Below are 22,643 nucleotides of genomic sequence, written 5' to 3'. Positions count from 1 at the left end.
TGTCTACAAATTATTTCTGAATGGATGCACAAGAAGTTCTTTCACCTACCTGGCTCCTGAGATAATCAAAGAAATAAATGTGTACTGTATGTTACATACTACGGTGAGGGAAGAGCACATGCCTTTGTCTTTATAGGATGATGATCCAGGGGAAGAAAGAAGCTCAAGCAAAAAATATATACTATCAAATAACAGATTACTTGATCAGATCTAACTTTTTTTAAGGTTCCACCATGAGGTGGAGTCAAAGTTGAGAGAAGGAAGAGATTGGAATAATGATAAGAGCCAGAAGGACAACTTCAAGTAGGGGTTGAAAATTTGAGCTCAGACTTAATTAATGTGTTACCTTGGCAAATAAAGCACGCCCCACTGAAATGCAAAGCTGTAGGGACGATCATCACATGATCAGAAGACATTTAGGAGTGTGAACCAAATGGAGTTTAGCAAGAGTTTTGGGAAACAACAGAAAATTAATTTTTCCAGGCAAAATAGGGTCAATATTGTGGTGATTCTTAAAGAACAAGGAATTTAAATTCCCTTTAGGAAGTAACAGGGACTGACTGTGGGCTCATCCTGAGACTAGTGATAAGACTGACTGGGAATCTCAGACAAACACATCTTGCAAATCCATTAGAATGAAGGAGCGCTGCACTGCTATTACAGGAAACAGTGGACTAGAGGACAGAGTGGATGCTGTAGCACAGAACAGACAGACAGACAAAAACCCTACAGACCTGAGACAGGAGGAGCCCTTTGAAGAACTCTGGAAACAAACAAACCACCGAAGGTGGAAGCAGATCCTTTAGAGACATTTCTGGAAGGGGCAGGAGGACAAATGAATCACAATTCTCTCTGTATATCACACCTACTGGGCACCTACCGTGACAGGACATTATTCGAGGTGCTGGCGACAGAACAGTAAATAAGAGAGACAAGATGAAAATGAGTGGTTGGGGGGAGAGATGCAGTGACTGTTGTCACCAAACTGAAGAAGGGCTGGATCTCAGGAACAATGACAGCAACGTGCCCAGGACAACATAGGTGAACTGAACTGCCTGGCTCAGTCAGAGGCTGGGGCTTTAGAATCTGACCTCAAGGAAAGAGACATGAAAAGTGAAACTGGGGATAGAAACAAGTCTGAGGCATTTCGCAGTGAAGAAGAAGAGAAAAGGAAGGTAATAAGAACACAAGAGTCACACAAGTTATTTTTTTAGTAATAGACTGATGAGTGCCTAAAAACAAAAGGAATCTATGATAATGGGTTCCTGAAAATGCTACAAGAGCAAGACCCAAGGCTGAAGAGGCAGTGACTGGATTTGGCTTCTGCGTAAAGGTAAGCATGGAAAACTCTACAAACATAAGTTTTTGTGGGGAAGGAAGAAGCCTTTGGGGGTGGGATTCAGGTAGCTAAAACATACAAGTAACCATCTTTAGTCACTTGTAAAGGTTTGGGACCATTAAAAAATTCCTGGGAAAAATACTTCCAAGTTACCAGTCTCCTCACTGCCTCCACTAACACACCTGGGTAACTCTGAAGTAGGAATTCTCCTTCTACTATCCATGGCTCTTCTCCTTGCTCCAACTTGATGATAACTTCCGGTTTGATAATGTGACACCCTGTTAACAGAAATGAAAGAGAACTTGAGCCTGGCCGCTGGGCTTCCAGTTCACTGTCGTATGAGGAAAGTGCTGCCTGAGGAGCTACACGACAGAAATGCCCATCTGAGCTGTATCAAAATTAGAACCTTTCATTGGGGAGGTAAAGACCAAAATGCCCTGCCTGGCACCCAAAACAGATTACTCACATTTGTCCCATCAAAATCAAAGTTAACGTCAGTAAACTCGAGAGAAATCCCATATAGCCTAGCAACTTAGAAAGCAAGCTGTCCTCACCCAGGGAGACGAGATGGCTATAGTTCTCCAGCATCACATCCCTGTAGGTTGTCTTCTGCTCAGAGTCCAGCTGCTGCCACTCCTCCTGGGTGAAGTCCACGGCCACGTCCTTGAATGACACTGGCCCCTGTAATGGCACCATGATCAGAATTGGGTGACATGGAGAAGGCAAACAGGGACAAAAGCTTACCAAGCTCACTGGTAAAGTTATGAACATTGTATACCTTTTTTATGTTACATATTGTGGAAGAAAAATAAACATATCAGAAATATACTGCATGAGTTCATTCAGTATACATCAAAGAAAGAAATCACTAGACTCGCCTTGCAAGTCAGGAACCATCTTGGCTGCTGGGGACACTAAGACCAGTAGACAGAGCCCCTGTCCTCAAGAGGCCTGAGGGGCACTCATGGAAACCCACAATGCACTTTGCTCCTTCATTTTTCTTCCAGAACATTAACAATGTTGGTTCTCCTCTGACCTCCCCGGCCGCTCCTTCTCAGCCTCCTGTGCTGGCTCCTCCTCCCCTCCAAGTCACCCTGAAGTCACAGGGCTCCGGGGCTCAGTTTTTGTCTTTTACTCTTTGCTGTCTGTACTCACTGGTGTGACGGTGATCCCATTTGGCCTCATGGCTTTAATTACCATCTATATATCAACATTTCCCAAATTTCTATCACCAGCCCAGACTTCTCTCCTAAACTCCAGACACATTATATCCCAGATCTCAAACTCAACATGCCCAAAATTCAGTTGCTGTTTCTGTCCAAATCTGTTCCTCCTGCAGCTTACAGAAGGAGCCAATCTGCGATACTGGCCACAATTACCAAAGAGACAAGCAAGCCAAGCAACACATATCCCAGTTTTGTATTTTATTGCGAGGTAAGCCTACAGCAGGTCTGACCATGGCCTGCCACAAGAACTGTCAGTAATAGCTTGGCTCGGTTGTCCCTAATTCACAGCTGGGGACCTCTGAATTCCCTTTCCTCTCATTTACACATTCCAGCAAAGGAGGAGCACATCCCTGAAGAGGGGCAGACAGCTTACAACAGACCTGGAAACTGCCAAAACCAGACTTTAAATGTGGATCTTTTTGTCCAACTCACAAGTACTCACATTAGTTATTATAACTGTTTCCCTCAGTATCATTACCTCTAACATAAAGATAATAATGGCACCCATCACATAATACCAGCATTAAATGGGCTAATCCACAGAAAGCACTTACCATAGTTCTTTAGACACAATACATACTTCTCAATGATACCTACTATTACTGTTAACTATCTATTGTCTATCTTAGCACTCTTTCCAAATCACGACAGAAATAAACCAGAAAACACAGAAGTAAGTTTAAATAACTGAGGTAATGTGGCTGTTAAGTTTATGCAATTGCCAAGAAAGGATTACAACACAGTATCAGTATGTTAAAAACAAAAAGGGTCAGATGTTTTCAACAAAACATGGAGGGAGGAGTGGTGTGTGGAGGTGGTGAGGGAAAAGGCCATGGCACGCTCAGGGGCCATTTGAGAGAATGACAAACTCCTCACATTGACTGAAAAAATCTAAGTTTTTTTGTGTGGAATGATGGAAGAGTACAGTATGGGGGCTGTTGTAAGATTCTCTAAGATGCCTGGTCACCTGAGCCTGTTATTCTCCCAAGCTCTAGGGGCAGGGATGTCCAGGGACATCCCTGTCTAGGCTTTTGCTGGCCTGGGAAGGCTGAGGGTGCCCAGGTTGGAGACTGCCCAATTGCTGATGGGACAGACTGGGGTGGAAGCAGTGGTTCCTGCCCAATCCAGGCTAAGCTGTGTGCAGAGCTGCCCCAGGCCCAGCCTGCAAGGATACTGTCTCAGAGGGCAACAGTGAGTCTTCTAGAAGCTCTGCCCATACTTCATTCAGGCATCACCCCCCATGACTGTGGCTGCCCTGATGAAGATCAGGGGTCCAGACGTTCACATGTCACATCACTGGGCATTCCTGAGCAGTAACTTCCTTGTTTATTTCTCAGAGAAGTAAACCAGGTTAATTTCCTCAAGTGGGGTCCCTGTTGAGTGTCTGTCAAGCTGAACCTACAACTTTTTTTTTTTTTTTTTTTTGTGAGGAAGATCAGCCCTGAGCTAACATTCATGCCAATCCTCCTCTTTTTGCTGAGGAAGACCAGCCCTGAGCTAACATCTGTGCCCATCTTCCTCCACTTTACGTGGGACGCTGCCACAGCATGGCCTGACAAGCAGTGCGTCGGTGCGTGCCTGGGATCTGAACCCAGGCCGTCAACAGCAGAGCACGCGCACTTAACCGCTACGCCACGGGGCTGGCCCCTGAACCAACTACTTTTGATCACTGTCAATACACTGATTGTACAACAGGTAAAAACAGGACAAAAGACTTTCAAATCACTCATAAGAAGAGAAGAGAAATGTAGAGAAGAAGGCCATCAATTCAGGAAAATACAGGAAAGAAAAGCAAATAAATAAGAGTGTTATAGATTAAAACAGTCAGATAAAAGTAATAAGACCACACATATCCAGGACTACAACAAATATGAAGTGATAAAACCTCTATTTTAAACCAGAATCTCGTGTTAAAAATATCCCAGGTACATGCTTATTATAAAAAACATACCACAAAATAAACCTATCATTTCATTCAAGCTTCTATTCTATAGCTCTTATGTAATGTGTTTTTATGTGTGTCTTTCCCACTATTCTAAGGGATGTTCCTGAGAAGGAATATTTAATTTTTTTTTTGAATCTCAGTACCTAGGAGAGCACCCAGATCTGTGAATGAATAAATGAATGATTACTTAATAAGGAATGCTAACTGAAGGGAAGAAAGATTTATTTTAGGGTCAAAAAACTCAAGTAGGTCTGAGGCCAGCCTGATGGCACAGCGGTTAAGTGCGTGTGCTCCGCTTTGGCGGCCCGGGGATTGCAGGATCCCGGGGTGCACACCGACACACTGCTTGTCAAGCCATGCTGTGGCAGCATCCCATATAAAGTAGAGGAAGATGGGCACGGATGTTAGGCCAGGGCCAGTCTTCCACAGCAAAAAAAGAAAGAGGAGGACTGGCATCAGATGTTAGCTCAGGGCTGACCTTCCTCACGAAAAAAAAAAAAAAAAAAAAAAAAAAAAAAAACTAAAGTAGTTCAATTAAGTTCCTATATATTAAGAGTCATGACCAGGAGCCGGCCCAGTGGCATAGTGATTAAGTCTGCGCGCTCCACTTCAGCGGCCCGGGGCTCGCAGGTTCGGATCCTAGGCAAGGACCTACACACCACTCATCAAGCCACAATGTGGCAGCGTGCCATCTACAAAGTAGAGGAAGACTGGCACAGATGTCAGCTCAGCGGCAATGTTCCTCAAGCAAAAAGAGGAAGATTGGCAACAGATGTTAGCTCGGGGCCACTATTTGTCACCAAAAAAAAAAGTCATGACCAAAGGCAAGAGAGTGAGGATCAGAGCATGAAGTAGTCTAATTTTAATGCATAAATAGAATAATGCACATTTTATATTAACTTCTGGTTTTGCATTTGCAATTTCAAAAAATGTGCAATTTTGAGGGATTTTTTAATTGCTTCTCATTCTGCCTTATGAGGAAAATAACAGCACAATAAAAATTAGAGTTTTTGTTATTTGTAACACATATATATAAAATACATGCACTGCTGCTTCTTGAAAACAGCACTACCATGATGTTCCAAACTGATTCTGTATTTGCTCATGGGCTTAGGTAGCTTGCCCAAGTTCACTTTCATGCACAGGGAGAAGGGGAAATGTGCACTGTTCTTCTAGCTTAAAACAAGCAGCTTTACAAGCATTTTAAACTTGAAGAAAATGGGTTTCAAGAGACCTAGATAACAAATTAAGACAACCAATCAGAACTGCAGGATTTTAGGTTAGTTTCAAAACACAAGGGAACAATCCATGACATGCGTGTCTTAAAAGACCACTCTGTATGGGTCACATTCCAGAGGCAGCTTTGTAATCACAGAACTCAGAACTGGGTACGTATTTTCACACAAGCCAGAACACTGGATGTGAGTGAGAATCCTTCTGTGAACATCTCAATCTACCCTTTCCCATAGCTGGGTTTACAATGGGGGAAGGAGAACACAGTCTCCCCCATTACTGAGATTCCTTTCATGATGGCTAGGAGGGTTAAGCACTGGAATTCCATTAGTAAAAACAGAGAAAAAGAGTATTCCTCAGAGGATTGTAAATAACGAAGACTCAAGATGACTTGAACAAACGGGCTCTGTGTCACGGCTGCCCATGTCAGACTGCTGGGACCCAAACCACAGTCAGAGACAGTGGGAGCTGACAGGGGCCAAAAGACTGCCGTCCAACATCCCTTCCCCAGCCAACAGAGGCCTTTGCACACGAGGGACAGAGAAAGACAACCTCCAACATGCAAGTCCCCAGAGAGTCAGCAACTTAGTGCACCACTCACGTGGTCTGTCCTGTGGAGCAAGTGACGCAGTACCCCAGAGCCAGAAAGGGGAAAACCAAGAACCCATGGACATGAAAGAGAACCACCAGACCACGAATTCCTCCCCCCACCACCGACGATCCGTGAGAGAAGCCGTACTCCAGTACTGACTGAAGAGGGTGCTCTTCAACTAGGAATCTCATCCACACAAGCATGCTCATTTTGAGCAATTTAAAAACTACATAGTATTCAATTTCTAAAAAATATTAAGGAATTAAACGGTAATGCTAGAAAATAAAGTAAAAAGACAAACTTGGAAGAAAATGTTTACCAACATGACCCAAACTGGAAAAATGTATAAACAATTAAGACTACTCTGTAAGTCAAGAAGAAAAGCACAATAAAACAAAACAGCACTGTGATAGAAAGCCTGGCAGTAGACGTGAACAGGCACCTCACGTAAAAGTAGAAATGGGCCAGTCAGAAGAGGGTATATGCTGTATGATTCCAAGTCTATGACATTCTGGAAAGGGCAAAAACATACAGACAGTAAAAAGACCAGGGGTGGTCAGGGGCTGGGGGCAGGGAGAAGGGAGGAATGAATAGGCAGCGACCGGGGGACTTTCAGGGCAGTGCAACTACTGTCATGGTGGAAACATGTCATTGTACATTTGTCCAAACCTGAACCATACTACCAAAGAGTGAACCCTAATGTAAACTGTGGACTTAGATAATAATGTGTCAATACGGATCCATCAATTGAAACAACGCACCACACTAATGTTAAGATGTTAACAATAGTGGACACTCTGAGGGGGGTAGATGGGAACTCTATTGTCTGTTCAATTTTTATGTAAACCTAAAACTGCTCTTAAAAATAGTCAATTAAGAAAAGAAACAGCTTCTAAATATGTGAAAATATACTCAACCTCACTGATGATTAAGAAAAGCCCAAGCCTACCGTCATACTGGTGGGGTCTGGGATCAGTGGGAACACCCCAAGTCATTTTCCTTTGCTGTCTGCATGTCACTAGAGACCTGAGTCCCCTTGACTCACTGCCTTCCCCCACCCCAGGCCTTGCATTTCATGCCACTCACATTAACAGTCTCTATATATGACGACTTTCTATCAGATGACTCACTTTCCCAATTAAAGGGTTTCAAATTCTCCACAGGATGACACCAAACCTTAGCAGAGCCCCAGGGGCTCTTCAGTCACCCTCAATGTTTACCTCCATTCACATCTCTCACTGTTTCTGAACAGGAAGCCCACATGCTAAGGAAGCAAAGATCCTTACCGGGACTTGAGGAGCCTTATCCGTCCACCTCACACTGTTCTGAGCGCCTTCATCAACCTTGGCAACTACCCGGATCCTCATCATTCCAGGGCCGTCACAAATGGCCTCATCCACCTACACCTCTCCCTTGGCTCACTGACTGAGCCACAGCCTCTGACAACACATTTAAAACCACTGTGCTTCATCATCAGTTCAGGGTTTCCCACCTACTGACCAGGAGGACCCCCATCATCTGCTGTAAGTACCTCATGCGGGGAGCACAGAAGCTCCTTGAGGGAAAGAACTGCCTCTTAAATCACATCTGAAATCTAAAGACACAGGACGTTAATGTCTAAGAAAAAAGACAAGATACTCGATGATGCAAAGGGTCACAAAAACAAGGAGCCAAGCAGGTCCGGAGCTCTGCTGGGAATTCTCAAGCAGCAGTGCGTAAAGCCTCCATGGGGAGGACTGGCACTCTGATCGCTGTGGGCTGAGAGGCACGGTGTGATGACATACGGTCCCCAAGGAGGAAACGACATCCACATTTTAAGAATGGAGATGGGAAGGGCCGGCTCCGTGGCTTAGCGGTTAAGTGCGCGCACTCTGATGCTGGCGGCCCGGGTTCGGATCCCGGGAGTGCCCCGAGGCACCACTTCTCCGTCCAACGCGAGGCCGAGTCCCACGTACAGCAACTAGAGGGATGTGAACCTATGACATACAACTATCTACTGGGGCTTTCAGGGGAAAAAACTGAATAAATAAAATCTTTAAAAAAAAAAAAAATAAAAATAAAAAAGAATGGAGATGGGGTTTCAGACACGAGCAGGAAAATACCAGTCCTCCCAGCGAGCTGAGCTGTGTGTGCTGATGGCCAGGCTGGAGCTGGGCCCCGAAACTCCACTCTCCTCAAACCCCCAACCTCCTCCTCACCCTCTGCTGATGGGCTACTTCCCTGAGAAAGAGAAGCCACCAGAGGGAATGCCACACGTCCTACCCTGTCTCCAACTCCACTCTGCCGCCCCCGGCCCCTCTCCACTCAGGATCCCCACAACAATTCTCCCCTCCCCCACATGGAGGAATCAACTATTTTCATTCTAACTGGATCATTCCCACTGCCATTTCTCCCACTAAAACTAAACAAAACAGAAAATCCTCTCCTGACCTCACCTCCTACTCCAGCTACTCTCCAATTTCTCTTTTCCCCATTCGGGCAAAACGTCTTCAAAAAGCGAGGAATAGACCCAATCCAGTTCTTCTATCCCTCTCTCCTAAACCTCTCCCATCAGGATTTTACCCTCATCCACCCAAACTGATCATCATCACGTGACCTCCCCGGTGCTACGTTCAAGGGCTGATTCTCAGTCCTCACTGTACCTGACCATCAGCCACATCTGACACAGGGATGACCCTCCCTGAAACTCGTCACTCCCTTGGCTTCTAAGGCTGCACTCTCCCAGTTCACTCTCCTCATCCTGGCAGCCCCTGCTCAGTTCCTCCTCTTCCAGACTCTTCACCCAGGAGCACCGGGGCTCCCTCCCTCCTGTGTCTCATCCACAAGGCAGCAATGCACGACCTGCTCCACTCTCGGCCCAGGCTCGGCTCCAGCCCCAGTCACACACACCTGCTTCCCAACATCTCCACGTGCACGTCACACTACCAGCTCAAGTGATGTCTGAAACCTAATTCTAGCCTTTTCTCACATCTGCTTTTCCCACAACCTTCCCCATCTCAGTGGAATGGCAACCTCGTTTTCCTAGTCACGCAGGGAGCCTCTCAAGTGCCTTCCACACGGAGGCAAAATCACCTGATTAACATCTGAGGAGAAATACTCAACGTGGAAAACACATGTGAACCAGTGGAGGAAAGAAACAGCAGCACAGAAAGAAGTTTATGTCACAGCCCAGGGGTGAAGAAATACACTTCAATGGCAGCAGGGAGGGACTGAAGGGGGAGGGATTAAAACCACGCAGAAAAGAACATTACCAAACCTGAGCAATCGAAGCGGGTAACAGCGGAGGGAAAAGAAGTTTCAAATGAATCCCATTTTTCTGGACAGGGTGACAGGCTGGACGATGGAACAAAGAACCAATAAGGACAAGAGGAGAAGGCATAGGTGAGGGTGCAAATTATAGTTTTGGCATCTATTGGATCTATCCACTTGAGGTGTCCTGTGGACAAACTCCGTGGAGATGCTGGCAGGAGGCTGGACAGAGGCATCTGGTCCTCCCGGGAGAACCGACAGAGCTGGCGGGTAAGCACAGGAGGGTGAGCTCAGACAGGCACGAGAGTTGTGAGCCGAGGGTCGAAGAACACACGAGGAGGGCAGAACAAACAGTCAGGAAGAGAGCTGGAGAGATTTGTCACAGAAACCAACAGAGGAGCCTCTGCAGGTGGGAGAGGCAGCACAGTGCTCCAAGGCAAGGACTGGCAAGTCTCCACCAGGTTTGTGTGTTAGATCACAGGTAACGTTTACGGGGCAGGTTCAGGGCAGGGCTAGGGCAGAAGCAAGACTGTTGGCTGCAGGAGAAGATGTGAATGGGAAATAAGGAATCTTTGCCAGAGACACCACTGCACGGTCCACTGTGCAACCCAAACAGACTACCAGAGAGAAACACTCCGGGAGGTTATCTGAAAGCTGGAAAGGCATTCCTCCACACGATCCTCATTTTATCCCTGGATCCAGCTGCGAAAACAATGTATTTATGGGAGGACAATGGCTTACTCACCAGGAAAGTCACGTGCACTGAGTGCTCCCTGGACACTATGTCCTCGGCTTACCAAAGGCACAAGTAAGGGACCAACGGCAATGCATTAGGGGCTGTCATTTAGGAAGGCTGGCCACAATTACAGCGAAATGGTCAAAGAAATCTGGAAATCCCACAGGGACACGAAAGCGTTTGGCCAGGTCAATGTGAGTCAAGTAATGGGTGGTATGTGTCATTGTTTGCAATGAACACCAGGTGCACTGGCACTCCGGCTGTAAGAGCTCTGAAGGATCATGGTATCTACACGTATGACCGTGACAGATGCTCAGTGGTGATCTGCTACTCTGTGTTTTCCCTCACCATATCTTTTATCTAGCCCTACTTTCCCACTTTAAACTTCAAACTCTTCACTTCCTAAGGTGTGTATAAAACAAAGCAGAGAATAAATACATAAACAGAACAACTCACCAGAGATGTATTCATTTTCTGCTGCTCTTGGAAACACGTGGAGGACTATGAAAGCGGAGGCAGACCTGAGGAAGGAAAATGCCGGCAATGAAGTTATGAGTGATCTAGCCTGCCAAGGAAGTATACTCCTGCTTTAGAACTTACCCAGAAAGTTCCATGAAAGACACCTATGGGAGACTGTCCCTTTAAGCCTTCAGAAGTGACCAGAATGATAAGCAGTGAGCACCCACCTGTACGTGTGGAATCCCACATGATTATGTGGTGACTGAGAAGATACATCTCTCATTACGGAGTGAACATCAAATCCTACTGAAATAATCCTCCATCATTAAACAGAAGGTAAAACAAATTCTACTATAATCACCTATGTTCTTACTAATTCTTGTAACTACTTAAGATAAATTCTAAAGTTGCTGAGTAATGGGACACACTCAGGTATGGTTCAGCCTTTAAAGTATTTCTACAATCTGGAGCCTGCTGCTCAAAGATCTTTTACTAAGAAATTTACTTTGACTTAAAAATAATACAGAGAACAGAACACTTGGCCGGGGAGTTGAATCTTGTTAGCAATCCCACCTACAGAGCCGGTGACCTTGGACAAGTCTTTTCCCTTTTCAGGCCCAATCTCCTCCTCTGTCAACCGAGGCTGCAGGACAGAACCTTGCAGACATATCCTGCACCGCACGGTGTGATTCCACAAGGGCAGAACCGAGGGGGCATCAGTGCACGCAGAGATCCGAGAACAAAGGTGCTGGTGGACCTGTGGAGACACATGTGCAATCGGGAGAGGGCAGAGGAGGAAGGGGTGTCGGGGTGTGAAGGGATGAGTGGACACCGCATGTCCATAGCGCAGCCTGTGGCCCTACAGCCCCAGGAAACCTTGAACTCACGAGTCCCAGTGCAGCGCCCACCCGGGAGCAGCGCGCCCCTGCCCTCCAGCACAGCCGCGCGCATCTCCGGGAGCGCTCGACCCTCCCTCCCTATCGCACACTCTCGCGTCCTCACCCCAGGTCCCGAGCACTGCTCACTGCGGGCGGGAAGATAGAGAAACGCCTCGAAGGCGCAAGCCCACCCCCTACCCCGCCGGGACTCGCTCATCCGCCCCAGGCTCCCGAGGCCCGGGCCGGGGGCTGCTCCTCCGGGGCGTTTCCCTCCCGGGGTCCCCTCCTCTCCCCCTACCAGGCCCCAGTTCCCGAGAAGCCTGCTCCGGGCCTACGGGACACACTCACTTCAGGCGACCGTCCCTCCCGGGGCCCAACTCGGCCTCACGGGGCCGCACGGTCCGAGCCTCCGCCGAGCCGCCGCGAGTGCAGACGGACCGGGCCCGGGCCCCGCCGACCCCGCGCCGCCGCCGCCGCCGCCGCCCGCCCGGCCCCACGGCCCAGCCCGCGGGCTCCGGGGTCGCGATCAGATGTCCCCTCTCCAGTTCCCACCCGGCCGACGCGAACCCTTGCCCGCACAGCCCACGCCCTCTGGGTGCCGGCGCTGCCGGACGGCATCTAACCCCGCAGGTCCCCGGATGTTCGCCCGCCAGAGGCCAAAGCCTGGGAACGACGGCGAGCGGTGATCTGGTCACGCACAGGAAGCCGGACCAGCGCGGCAGCAGTGCGCGTGCGCGAACACGCACTCAGGGCAAGGTGCACACGCGCAGGAGGATGCCGGAAGTCCGCCTGCCAGGGCCCGCCCCGGGGAACTGGACAAATAACAGAACTCTATTTCCCGCGAGTCTACGCGCCGTCAACTTTAGGGAACGTCTTAAAAGTCTGTACTTCAGCTAGCCGCTGTGAGGTGGTGCATTAGGAAAATTGGCCGCTAGGACAAGGGACTCAGTTTCCTATTTGTCTTCACTCATGTCAGGGATCAAGGAAAGGTGTCGCCTCGACTAGGAAGCGGTGAGATTGTGACCTGGATCCCTGGTCCTTTCCTGACCCTGAGATCTTTCGGGTTAGAACTGAGATTTCCCGAAAACCAGGAGATTGGAAGGAAAGAGTGTCTCATGTTCCCTTAAGTGAAATACTAGGAGAAGTATCAATAAAATCCTAGGATACAGTTAATGCCCAGCCATGACATCAACTAATATTACCCGTGGGCATATGGTTCTTCAAGGAAGGAAAAGAAAATAGAAATTGTAGCTCTTCTAGGTTACACAACCAATGCATAAAAAGTGTAGAAAAATCAGAAAATACACACAAACCAAAAAAGAAAACAGATGCCTGGGATCTTACCTCTCAAAGAGGATCATGTTCATGTTAGGTAACAGTGCTGTTGTTCAAAAATAGGATCAGAAGGACCATGATTATCGTTATTATTGTGGTGACATAATATGACTGTGTTCTTGGCCAACTGTTTCTTAAAAGCTGGAGAAGGGGAGTAAAAACAAAATCTCCTGCCAACTCAGAAGATCCTCTCCACAAACGTAGAAATAAGGAAGAGCTTTGTTGTTGAATAACCGTTAAGCCAAGACAGTGTTGCGCGTTACAGGAACCCCTAATGAGATTGCAAAGAGAGAAATGAAGCTCATCTTCTGTGTGGCTGAACAGATACAATCCATTAGGCACATGTTCTCAAGAGGAACGGTCCCTAGCCTCGTGTAAAAGGACTTGACAGCGCTATTTGCTGTGCATTGTTTCAGAGTGCATCCTAAATTCACCTGGTAGTCAGGGTGCTCATCTGTGCTAGTTACTTGCCTGTACCAAAGGAAAAAGAAAACTTCTCATGTGTCTATGACAAGCAGGTAGTTACAGCTCAGAGCAAGGTGCCTAGTGTCTAGCTTAAACTCCAATGGAGACAGAGACAGGGACATTATCTTCCTTGAGGCTTACATTTTAAACAGATAGCTCTTATCAGGCCCTTAAAATACATCCCTGGGTTGTAATGCTGGCAAGAGACTTGCTTAGCATTTAAAAAGATTCAGATACATATGAAAGGGTCAGAAGAGGTATTTACAGGATAAGTTTTCTCCAAGAAATGCTCTAAAAAACGGAATAATGAGTACTGATTCACTCAAATGAATGAGCCTATCACCCTTTCCTAATTTCCACAGCTGAACTGCTGCATTAGATGAATCCCAGATCGCGCACAAATGTGTGGTTCCCAAAGTTGCTCTTGGAAGGGACAGCGGGGCCAGGAATGGTCTTTCCCAGCTCCTGTGGCTATTAAGCGTGGCCCGTGCCTGAATTCCCACCCAAGGAATGGGAGCAACAGTGACCACACGTCCTCTGCCTCTGAGCCAGGAAAACGTCGGGGGACCATTTCTCCATGTTCTTCTCCGTTTTCAGCAGGTAAAGGATGGAGCTTCTCTGAGCACCTTGCAAGCTCCACGGTGAAGTTGGGCAGTGCACCCATCAGCCTGGGTCCCTGGCCTCCGTTTCTCACAAGTACTACTGAAGGTCCCTTGTTTCTAAAAAACAAATACTAGAACCCCGCTTTCCAACCTCAACAAAGAAAATGAGACAATGCTCCTGAAAACGACTTATAAATGACAAATCTTTATTTCAAAACAAGATTTTCAAACAAATGGGCACATTGGTGTTTAGACAACTTTTTGTAACACTTGAGAGATAGGCAATGAATAACAGAGTACAACGAACCTTCCTTGGGGATCCACCAAGAATATCTCAGCCATGATGGAGGGGAGGATAAAAGTTAATGACCAAGATTTGCCCTTAATAATTAGTTTCAGGCACAAGACCCTCAAGGTCAATATCTAGCACTTCTTCCCCATCACCCCATCACAGAACTCTCTTCTGTGATTTAGCACTCGCTGTCATTCTCCTAGGGGCTTCTCTAGGTCTTGTAGGTCACAGAAGGGAAGCTACAGAGACCACTATTCCCTAGAAGTTGACAGATCGGCCAGAATGGGCAGCCCCTGACAAGGGGTGAGCTTCCTAGAGGAGAGGGCAGTTTCTTCACAGGCACACGCACTATTGGGTAAGTACTCAGGATGAACTCTGCTCACAGGTCTCCTTGTCCACACAGCACCGAGGCTGCTGGTGGAGTTGTCATGGACCAGTTGGCAGGAGGATTGGAGGCTGCTTCAGAAGGTCCACTCACAATAGACTCAGCCTGGCCACAACCCTGCCATGTGAGACCCAGATCATCGTTCACCCCCCCCCCACCCCGTTTATTTCACTCACTAGTGACATTGCTTTCTTTAGGATCCTGATTGCCCTGACCTGGGTGGCACATCCAACTCAGAAATTTCCACATCTGAATGTGCATCAATGAGAAAGTTCAATGAGGCCCCACCTCAGTTATGTTGAGTTAGAATCTATGGGGCTGGGTCCAGGCATCTGTATGTGAATTTCTCCCTGTGATCCTCATGTGGAAAGGATGGTGTCTGCACAGCACTCCTGCTTCACTCTACTGGTATTTCTGCACTATGGCTAGAGCCACTGTTATGCGAACTGCTCCATGAGAGGCAGAGAGAAGAGGAGAGGGGATAGTTTCATTTTCTCCCAAACATCACACCCGGCCTGGGCACTTCAATCCATATTTGGAAAATGTACTGACATATCTTAAGATGGGCACTGCCTAGTGCACGTCTAGACAAGCTGGCTATTTTCTGCATTTGTGCTCCTGACCTTCACAGCAACATCATATTGGGTCTGGAATTGGAGATTTTTCCATATACTGTTCTGTGCATGTGACATTTTATGCAGGATACACAAACATTAGTGAAATTTCTGGGTCAAGAGTGATTCACAGGCTCAAATATTTGATATGTAGACTAGAGTTTCTTAGTTGGAATTGAGGGGCAGGCTTCAGACAATCCGTGGACTCCCTGAGATTGTGGACACCACGTGAAGTGTGCGTCTGTATCTGTGTGTGTGTGAGCACATGTACAGTTTTCTGTGGTTTTAGGTTCTCAAAACGTCTCTTGGACTCAAAGATGCCTGGGGATAGAGGATGTGTGTCCCCCAGCACAGAATCCTGAACATAGTGTCAGTAATCATGGAGAAGAAGAGCTTGGCCAGATTGGGTGTTTTAAAGTAAGTTTTTAATCCAACAAGTCAATGTGCATGCAGTGGTCTTTACATACTTATCTCACTCTTGCAAGGTCTCCCCATTTCCACTTACCCTGAGGCTCCTCGTCACTCTCCTCCCTCTCCACCAGACCACGCTCTGAAATAGGAATGGGAGGGAGGGAGAGAGTTTTACATGTTTCAAGTTTAGAATGGAGAGAACAGGACATCTCCTGGGGAGGGGTAAGGAGTGATCCGGACACTTTGAGGAGGCTTGTGGAGGACGGTCAGAGGGTGGGTCAGTGGCAGGAGGTATGGTTTACCCCTTATCTCCAGAAGTACACACAGTGGTCTGGCAGTTACATGAGTTTTCCTTCAAACTGGTTGCCAGGTTGGAATGACGATGACATCAGAGGCTTCCGACCTTCCTGATTGGAAGGACGAAACTCCGTGGTGCTTGGCAGCGGAGGTGGACAACAGCATCTTCTGAGCTTTTCTCCACTCCCAGCTTCTCCTTCTCCTCAGCCTGGAGAAGGGATAACGGGCTTGTGTTCAGCCAGAATCCAGAAGAGGACTTTGGACAGAACAGGGTCTAGGTTTCTTGGAAAAGAAGGAAGAGTTTGGGAGAAATCATGACCAGTCGTCCACCGAGTCCCCAGCCTGAGCACCAGAGCCCCCAGCCTAGCACGTCAGGGTACCCCCTGGAGGTGATAGTGAATGAAGAAATCCCAGGACCATCAGGTGAGGAAGCTGGAGTGGGAAGGGGTCTGAGAGGTTGACCAGTAAGGAGGAGAGGGAACAGAAGTGAGGAAGGAGTACCTGAGTAGGCTGTGTGTGGAAGAAGGAGAGATGCAGAAGCCAGGGATTGGAGAAGGAGAGCACAGGAGCTGGGGACAAGGATATACACGTGGAAGGGAAACCTGGGGAGCAAGGGAGGAGGCTTAGGAGATGAGATCCAAGCATGAGAAAAGGGAAGAGAGGAAACAAGTGGAGGCTTCCTTTTTTTCCCCCCAATGGGAGAAAATCTCTATAATGAGGAGGAGTTGTGAGGACAGAGTGAGGGAACAAAGACAAGATGAACGGGGCAGATGAATGTCAACGAAGGAGCAGGATGGAAAGATGGTTAGGGAGAAGGCCAACAGTCTCTGAGACTGGAGAGAATGGAGAGGAGGTTTGGTTGTCTGGTGGGGTTTGAGGGGCTTGGGTGACCAATGTCCTAATTGTAAAGACAAAAGCTTTAAGTTGTAGCCTGGTTTCTTCACTCAGCCCCCCGGGTAGATTCCAGCCCCCTGCCTCAGTCCTCTGGCCTCAAGAGGGTGTGGTCAGCAGCCTTCCAGGACGAGACAGACGAGGAGACAGACGAGGAGAGAGGCCCTGATGCTGAGGACGTCTGGGTGGTGGAGTCCCTCTGTGGGCTCAAGATGAGACTGAAGCGACAGCGGGTGTCTACAGTGCTGCCAGAGCACCACGACGCCTTCACCAGACTGCTCGGTAGGAAGAGCCCCCTAACAGCACCCTCAACCCTATTCTTCTTTTTAAACCAGAAGAAACCTCCAATGACTACGCTTTTCCAGTGAAAAAGAATTCCCTGCCAGTTGCTGAGCATTCTGTCCTTGGAGCACTGAGTATTGATCACCCATTGGGGATACTTAGACGTGACACAGGGTTAGGCTAGACTTGGAAAGGGTGCGTACTTGGGATAAGAGATCTTGGTTTCAACTGTCCCTCTGAGACTTCTTAGCTCTTACTGGCCTTTTGATTCTCAATGCCTTCGTCGGTGTGAGCGAGATAATAAAGCTGTCTTTGCAGCCTGATGCGACTGTCAGTTGAGAAAATGACTCTCAATGACTTTATGGCCTCTGCAGTGTACATTCACGCATGATGAGGGAGCATCACTGTCATGTAAGCTCTGAACCATGGAGACGTGTTATGGACACCCACCTCCCACTCAGCCACGCCAAACAAGGCAGTCACCACCTTTCCTTGCCCAGTGAATGGTCTGCTTGCCCCTTTTCCCATCAACCTCCCCCTTGCCCACAATCCAAAAACTTCTCCAAGGGAGGCATGGTTCTCCTCCTTGCTCTTCCCAAAGCAACCCTGTTCTGGTTGTCATCCTAACAAATGCCCTCTCTTCACAGAGGATCCTGTCATTAAAAAATTCCTAGCCTGGGACAGAGATCTGCTGCTATCTGACAAGGTATGATTGTTCCCCACTCAGATGTCTTCCTGGTCCCGCAGCTTTCCTGGGCAGGGGAGTGCTTTCAGAATCAACAATTCACTTCTCTCTCCAACCTGACGCCTTCTCAACAGGTCCCTTTGGGGCCCTCGTGGTTTCCTGCAGATCCTTGGAGACCTGAGCTCTTGGCAAGCCCCTTTTTTGTTGCCACCTTAAGTCCTCTCTCCTCTCAGCTCCTGAGGACTTCCCTTTGCTCCAGCTTCTCAAAGACCCTCCTGTGCTGGCGGTCCTAAACACAGGCCTTCAAACCAGCAGAGCCTGCTGTCTGGGGAGCATCAGAAACTCCGACCCACCGACGTCCCCTGTGCTCCCCAACTGAGCAGGCTCACCCAACGCGGGGATTTCTTCCCTGAGCAGCAGAGACACCTGCCCCCATCCTCCCGCACCCTTATCCTGCTCTTCCTCCTTAGGATGTAACCTCTCCTTTATGTTTTTTTCCCTCTTTCCATCAGTATCTCCTGGCCATGGTCATAGCTTATTTCAGCCGGGCTGGCCTCTTCTCCTGGCAGTACCAGCGGATTCATTTCTTCATTGCTCTGTGGGTATTTCCCCTCCTCCTGTCAGTCAATCTTCCCGACCCTTGGAGGGTGGAGGGAGAGAAAGGGGACTTTGACCTTTCCTCTGCTTTTTTAACCTATTTGTACTGTTTCCTCTCTGTATAAAAATGATAGGATTCTACTACAGTGTTTTTTCATGCTGTTCTTCGTAAAAACAAACAACTGTAACGTCAGTTAAAAGAAAGATGAAAAGAAAGGAGAAAACCCTCCTGAGAGGAGGGAAGGAAAGAGTTGACAGCACCCTGACCCTAAGCAAAGAGACTTGAGAAGTTGCCCTTTCTGATCCTCTGTCTCTCTCCTCCCAGACCAACACCAAGTGTCCTTGTCTTCCTCCTCTGGGTTCCCAGGACAAAGGCCACAGTTCAGGCCCCCATTACCTCACACAGATCTATTGTACAATACTCTCCCCTCCTGTGTTTTCTACAAGTCTCTCCCCAGGCCAGATGGCTTTATTTCCCTGAATATCCTTCCAAAACACAGGTCTAACCCCTTCACATCCTCCTTCAGAATTCCCTTGGCTCAGTGCCTTCTAAATCAAGGCCAGAGTCCTCAGTCTGAATTCAGCCCTCCCTACAATCTCCATCAAACCTGCTTCCTGTCCTGACATCTCATTCCTTTGTTCCACTGCTCCTTCGTAATACCCTTCCCTCTGCTTATATATTGTGCTGTCTAGGTGTCTCTCACCCGTATTTATCTGAAGAATACGACCTCTCAGAGTCGGTTCAAACACCGAAACCTTCATGATGCTTTCCCTGACCTCCCTAACTTCCGCATCCCAGTAGCGCTTGCTTAAAATCCTATTATAATATGATAGTTTGGATTATAGTTACTTCTTATCTCTCCCTTCCTCATCTTCAACCCTTTAGACTAGACACCTGTTGAAGGCAGGTATGGTAAAAATATCAATGCATTCTTAAAATACTCACAATTCTTTTCATTTTGTAAATGTTTACATTATATTGAATCTACAGGTAAGCAGTATTGCATTTGCCTATGAGCTAAAGCATTCATTCATTCATTCAATGAAACCTTATCACGTACATGCTCCATGCCAGGGAATATGAGGTGATGGGGAGAGAGACAAGAAGTGCTGTTGAACTAATGCATCAATAGGCACCAAGCCCTATGTTAGTCATTTGGTAGGAAGAGATGAATTGAGAAATAGACCAGAGCCCCTCCTGCCCTCAGGAGCTGCCTATGTGCTTACAATCTAAGGACACAGCTGTGTGCACAGACAGGCCGTTGAAGAGAGGAAGGGTTTTATTTTTTTTTATTATTTTTTTAAATTTATTTTTATTGAGATAAAGTTGGCATATAACATCGTGTAAGTTTAAGGTGTTGACTGTGTTAATCTGATACATTTACATATTGCAATATGCTTACCACCCTAGCATTAGCTGACACTTCTATCATGTCACATAATTATATTTCTTCTTTTGTGCTGGGAACAATTAAGATCTAGCCTATACAGATTTTCATATATAATGATGTACATCTGAAATCCACACAACGTTACAAACCAATGTTACCTCAATGAAAAAAGAGATCTAGTCTCCTAGGAACTTTGAAGTTTATAAGAGAGTATTGTTGTCCAAAATCACTATGCTGTGCATTAGATATCTAGGATTTATCTAGTAGTTACAAGTTTGTACCCTTAAACAACATATCTCCAATTCCTCCATCCCCTAGTTTCTGGTAACCACCATTCTATTTGCTGTTTTTATGAGTTTGGCTCTTTTTTATTTATTTATTTATTTTTAATTTTTTGTTTATTGCAGTAACATTGGTTTACAACACCGTACAAATTTCAGGTGTACATCATCATACTTCTATTTCTGCATAGATTACATCATGCTCACCACCCAAATACTAATTACAACCCATTACCACACACATGTGCCAATTATCCCTTTCGCCCTCCTCCCTCCCCCCTTCCCCTCTGGTAACCACCAATCCAATCTCTGTCTCTATGTGTTTGTTTGTTGTTGTTATTATCTACTACTGAATGAGGGAAATCATACGGTATTTGACCTTCTCCCTCTGACTTATTTCACTTTGCGTAATACCCTCAATGTCCATCCATGTTGTCACAAATGGCTGGATTTCATCATTTCTTATGGCTGAGTAGTATTCCATTGTGTATATATACCACATCTTCTTTATCCATTCGTCCCTTGATGGGCACTTAGGTTGCTTCCAAGTCTTGGCTATTGTGAACAACGCTGCAATGAACACAGGGGTGCATGTATCTTTACGCATTGGTGTTTTCAAGTTCTTTGGACAAATACTCAGCAGTGGAATAGCTGGATCATATGGTAGTTCTATCCTTGATTTTTTGAGGAATCTCCATACTGTTTTCCATAGTGGCTGCACCAGTTTGCACTCCCACCAGCAGTGTATGAGAGTTCCCTTGGGAGGAGGGGTTTTAGACTTTGTCTTCATCATCAAGGTTTGAGAGGCGCCCTTCAGGTCATTGCCCAGCAGTGGCTTCTCGATGACTGAGTAGGGCTCTGTGACACTGGGCAGGGGTCCCATATGTCCTGTGTGAAGATGATCAGCGCGTGTCCTTTCTGGGAAGCTGACCTCAGGCGGGGGTCCTTCCTGGTCCCACTTCTCATGAGCATGCTGATGTCTTTCCCCAGCTACCTGGCCAACGACATGGAAGAGGATAACCAGGCCCCTAAACAGGCCATCTTTTCCTTCCTCTATGGAGAGAACCGCGCGAAGCGTCCCCTGTTTCACAAACTGCGATTCCAATTCATCCGTTCCATGGGCTGGAGGATGCGGGTCTCCCGGGAAGAGTGTGAGGAGGTGGGTGGGCTGTGGGAATTTGCCCTGTGCGAGGGGCAGGGGCTGACTGCAGAGAGAGGGGATCATGGGGAATGGAGTTGGGATTTGGGGAAGAGAAGGAATTAGAGGTTGGACAATGGGAGGGGAGGGTCCACCTGGAGAGTCATCATCTTTTCAGGGGGCTGTTTGTCTTTCCAGATCCAGGCTTTTGATCCGGAGCTCTGGGTGTGGGGGCGAGATCGCACCCTCCTGCCCTAGAGATCCAGGGACCATGGAGGCCTGAGGTCACCGGCCTGAGGGAAGGTAGGTCTGTGTCTTGTCAGGTATGGATGGGATGATTTCTCATCTGTTTAGGAAATCTGAGGAATCCAATTGTGGGACCCACAGTTATGGGACCCCCACCTCACATCACCCTCCCACACACTGTGAAGTAGACCAGCCGAGCTCTGCCAGACCCCAGGTAACCAGTTTGTCACTGAGGCATGGATTTGGCTGAAATCACTTCACCCAAAGCAATTGTGTCCAAATAATACCTGTAGTGAAATGTTGATTTTTGTGAAAAATGAATAGGTTTCCAATTTTCTGTGCAATGTGTTTTTGACTTTCTGTTTTTAATTCATTTTTGGCCTTTCATCCCTCAGGGATACCAACCATAGGGACTTATTTACAACAAACTAAATGTTTAACAAGAGGTTATTAGATGGGACAGTCTCCATATCCAATATTAAAAGATAAATTATGACTACCTATGTTTTATCCAAATTTACTTTCAAACAAATTGCTTATGGCCAGATGACCTGCGTGCCCTTCCTTTCCCCTGACTCGCCACTTCTGGACCAGTCTCTCCTCCTGTACAATTACACGTTCCCCCTCAGGTTTATGGTCAAGGAATCTGTCAGAAAGAGCAAAGGTTAAGAAATACTAGCTTCAGTGTGGCTTATGACAATTGACACATTAGAGTGATAGATTTGGGCAGAGGATTAAGCAACGATTTGGTTTAAATCTTGTGAACTAGCTGTCTTAGTCCATTTCGGCTGCCATAACAAAATACCACAGTCCATGTGGCTTATGAACAACATTTATTTCTCACGGTTCTGGAGGCTGGAATTACGAGACCAGGGTGCCAGCATGGTCGGGTTCTGGTGAAGACCCTCTTCTGGGTTGCTGACTGCAGCCTCTCACTGTGTCCTCACCTAGTGGAAGGGGTGAGCCAGCTCTCTGGGCTGGCCCTTTATAAGGGCACTAATCCCATTCATGAGGGCTCTACCCTATGACCTAATCACCTCTCACCTCCTAACACCATCACCTTGGAGGTTAGCA

The 22,643-nt window shown here is 47.2% G+C and overlaps 2 protein-coding genes across 5 annotated transcripts in view; one reads left to right on the top strand and one right to left on the bottom strand.

Moving 5' to 3' along the window:
* The window catches only part of ZNF12 (zinc finger protein 12), a 61,219-nt gene extending 48,815 nt beyond the window's left edge, over positions 1–12,404 (bottom strand). For all 4 annotated transcript variants that reach the window (XM_087417515.1, XM_087417517.1, XM_087417514.1 and 1 more), the window contains exons 1-5: positions 12,281–12,404; positions 11,353–11,536; positions 10,777–10,841; positions 1,894–2,020; positions 1,522–1,617 (exon numbers count right to left, since the gene is read on the bottom strand). In XM_087417515.1, coding sequence (XP_087273641.1) covers positions 1,522–1,617; positions 1,894–2,020; positions 10,777–10,791 — 238 coding nt within the window. In that variant the 5' untranslated portion in view covers positions 10,792–10,841; positions 11,353–11,536; positions 12,281–12,404. The remainder of the gene's footprint in view (positions 1–1,521; positions 1,618–1,893; positions 2,021–10,776; positions 10,842–11,352; positions 11,537–12,280) is intronic.
* Positions 12,405–16,322: 3,918 nt separating this feature from the next.
* Positions 16,323–21,581, top strand: LOC147913656 (speedy protein E4-like). Its single transcript, XM_087417521.1, has 6 exons — positions 16,323–16,481; positions 17,007–17,231; positions 17,879–17,937; positions 18,429–18,514; positions 21,176–21,344; positions 21,522–21,581. The coding sequence occupies exons 1-6, from the start codon at positions 16,373–16,375 to the stop codon at positions 21,579–21,581; spliced, it is 708 nt and encodes a 235-aa protein (XP_087273647.1). The 5' UTR covers positions 16,323–16,372.
* The last annotated feature ends 1,062 nt before the right edge of the window (positions 21,582–22,643 follow it).

This window comes from Ceratotherium simum, chromosome 26, assembly GCF_057802395.1.
Source record: "Ceratotherium simum simum isolate JZ-2026a chromosome 26, ASM5780239v1, whole genome shotgun sequence".
NCBI lineage: Eukaryota > Metazoa > Chordata > Mammalia > Perissodactyla > Rhinocerotidae > Ceratotherium > Ceratotherium simum.
The sequence above is the reverse complement of the archived record's forward strand: the minus strand, read 5'-3'. Positions and strand labels throughout refer to the sequence as shown.

Coding starts and splice junctions, on each gene's coding strand:
- LOC147913656 (XM_087417521.1), top strand. CDS start 16,373: ATGACCAGTCGTCCACCGAGTCCCCAGCCTGAGCACCAGAGCCCCCAG. Junction 17,938..18,428: donor ATCTGCTGCTATCTGACAAG/GTATGATTGTTC, acceptor TCTTTCCATCAG/TATCTCCTGGCCATGGTCAT. Junction 18,515..21,175: donor ATTCATTTCTTCATTGCTCT/GTGGGTATTTCC, acceptor GTCTTTCCCCAG/CTACCTGGCCAACGACATGG.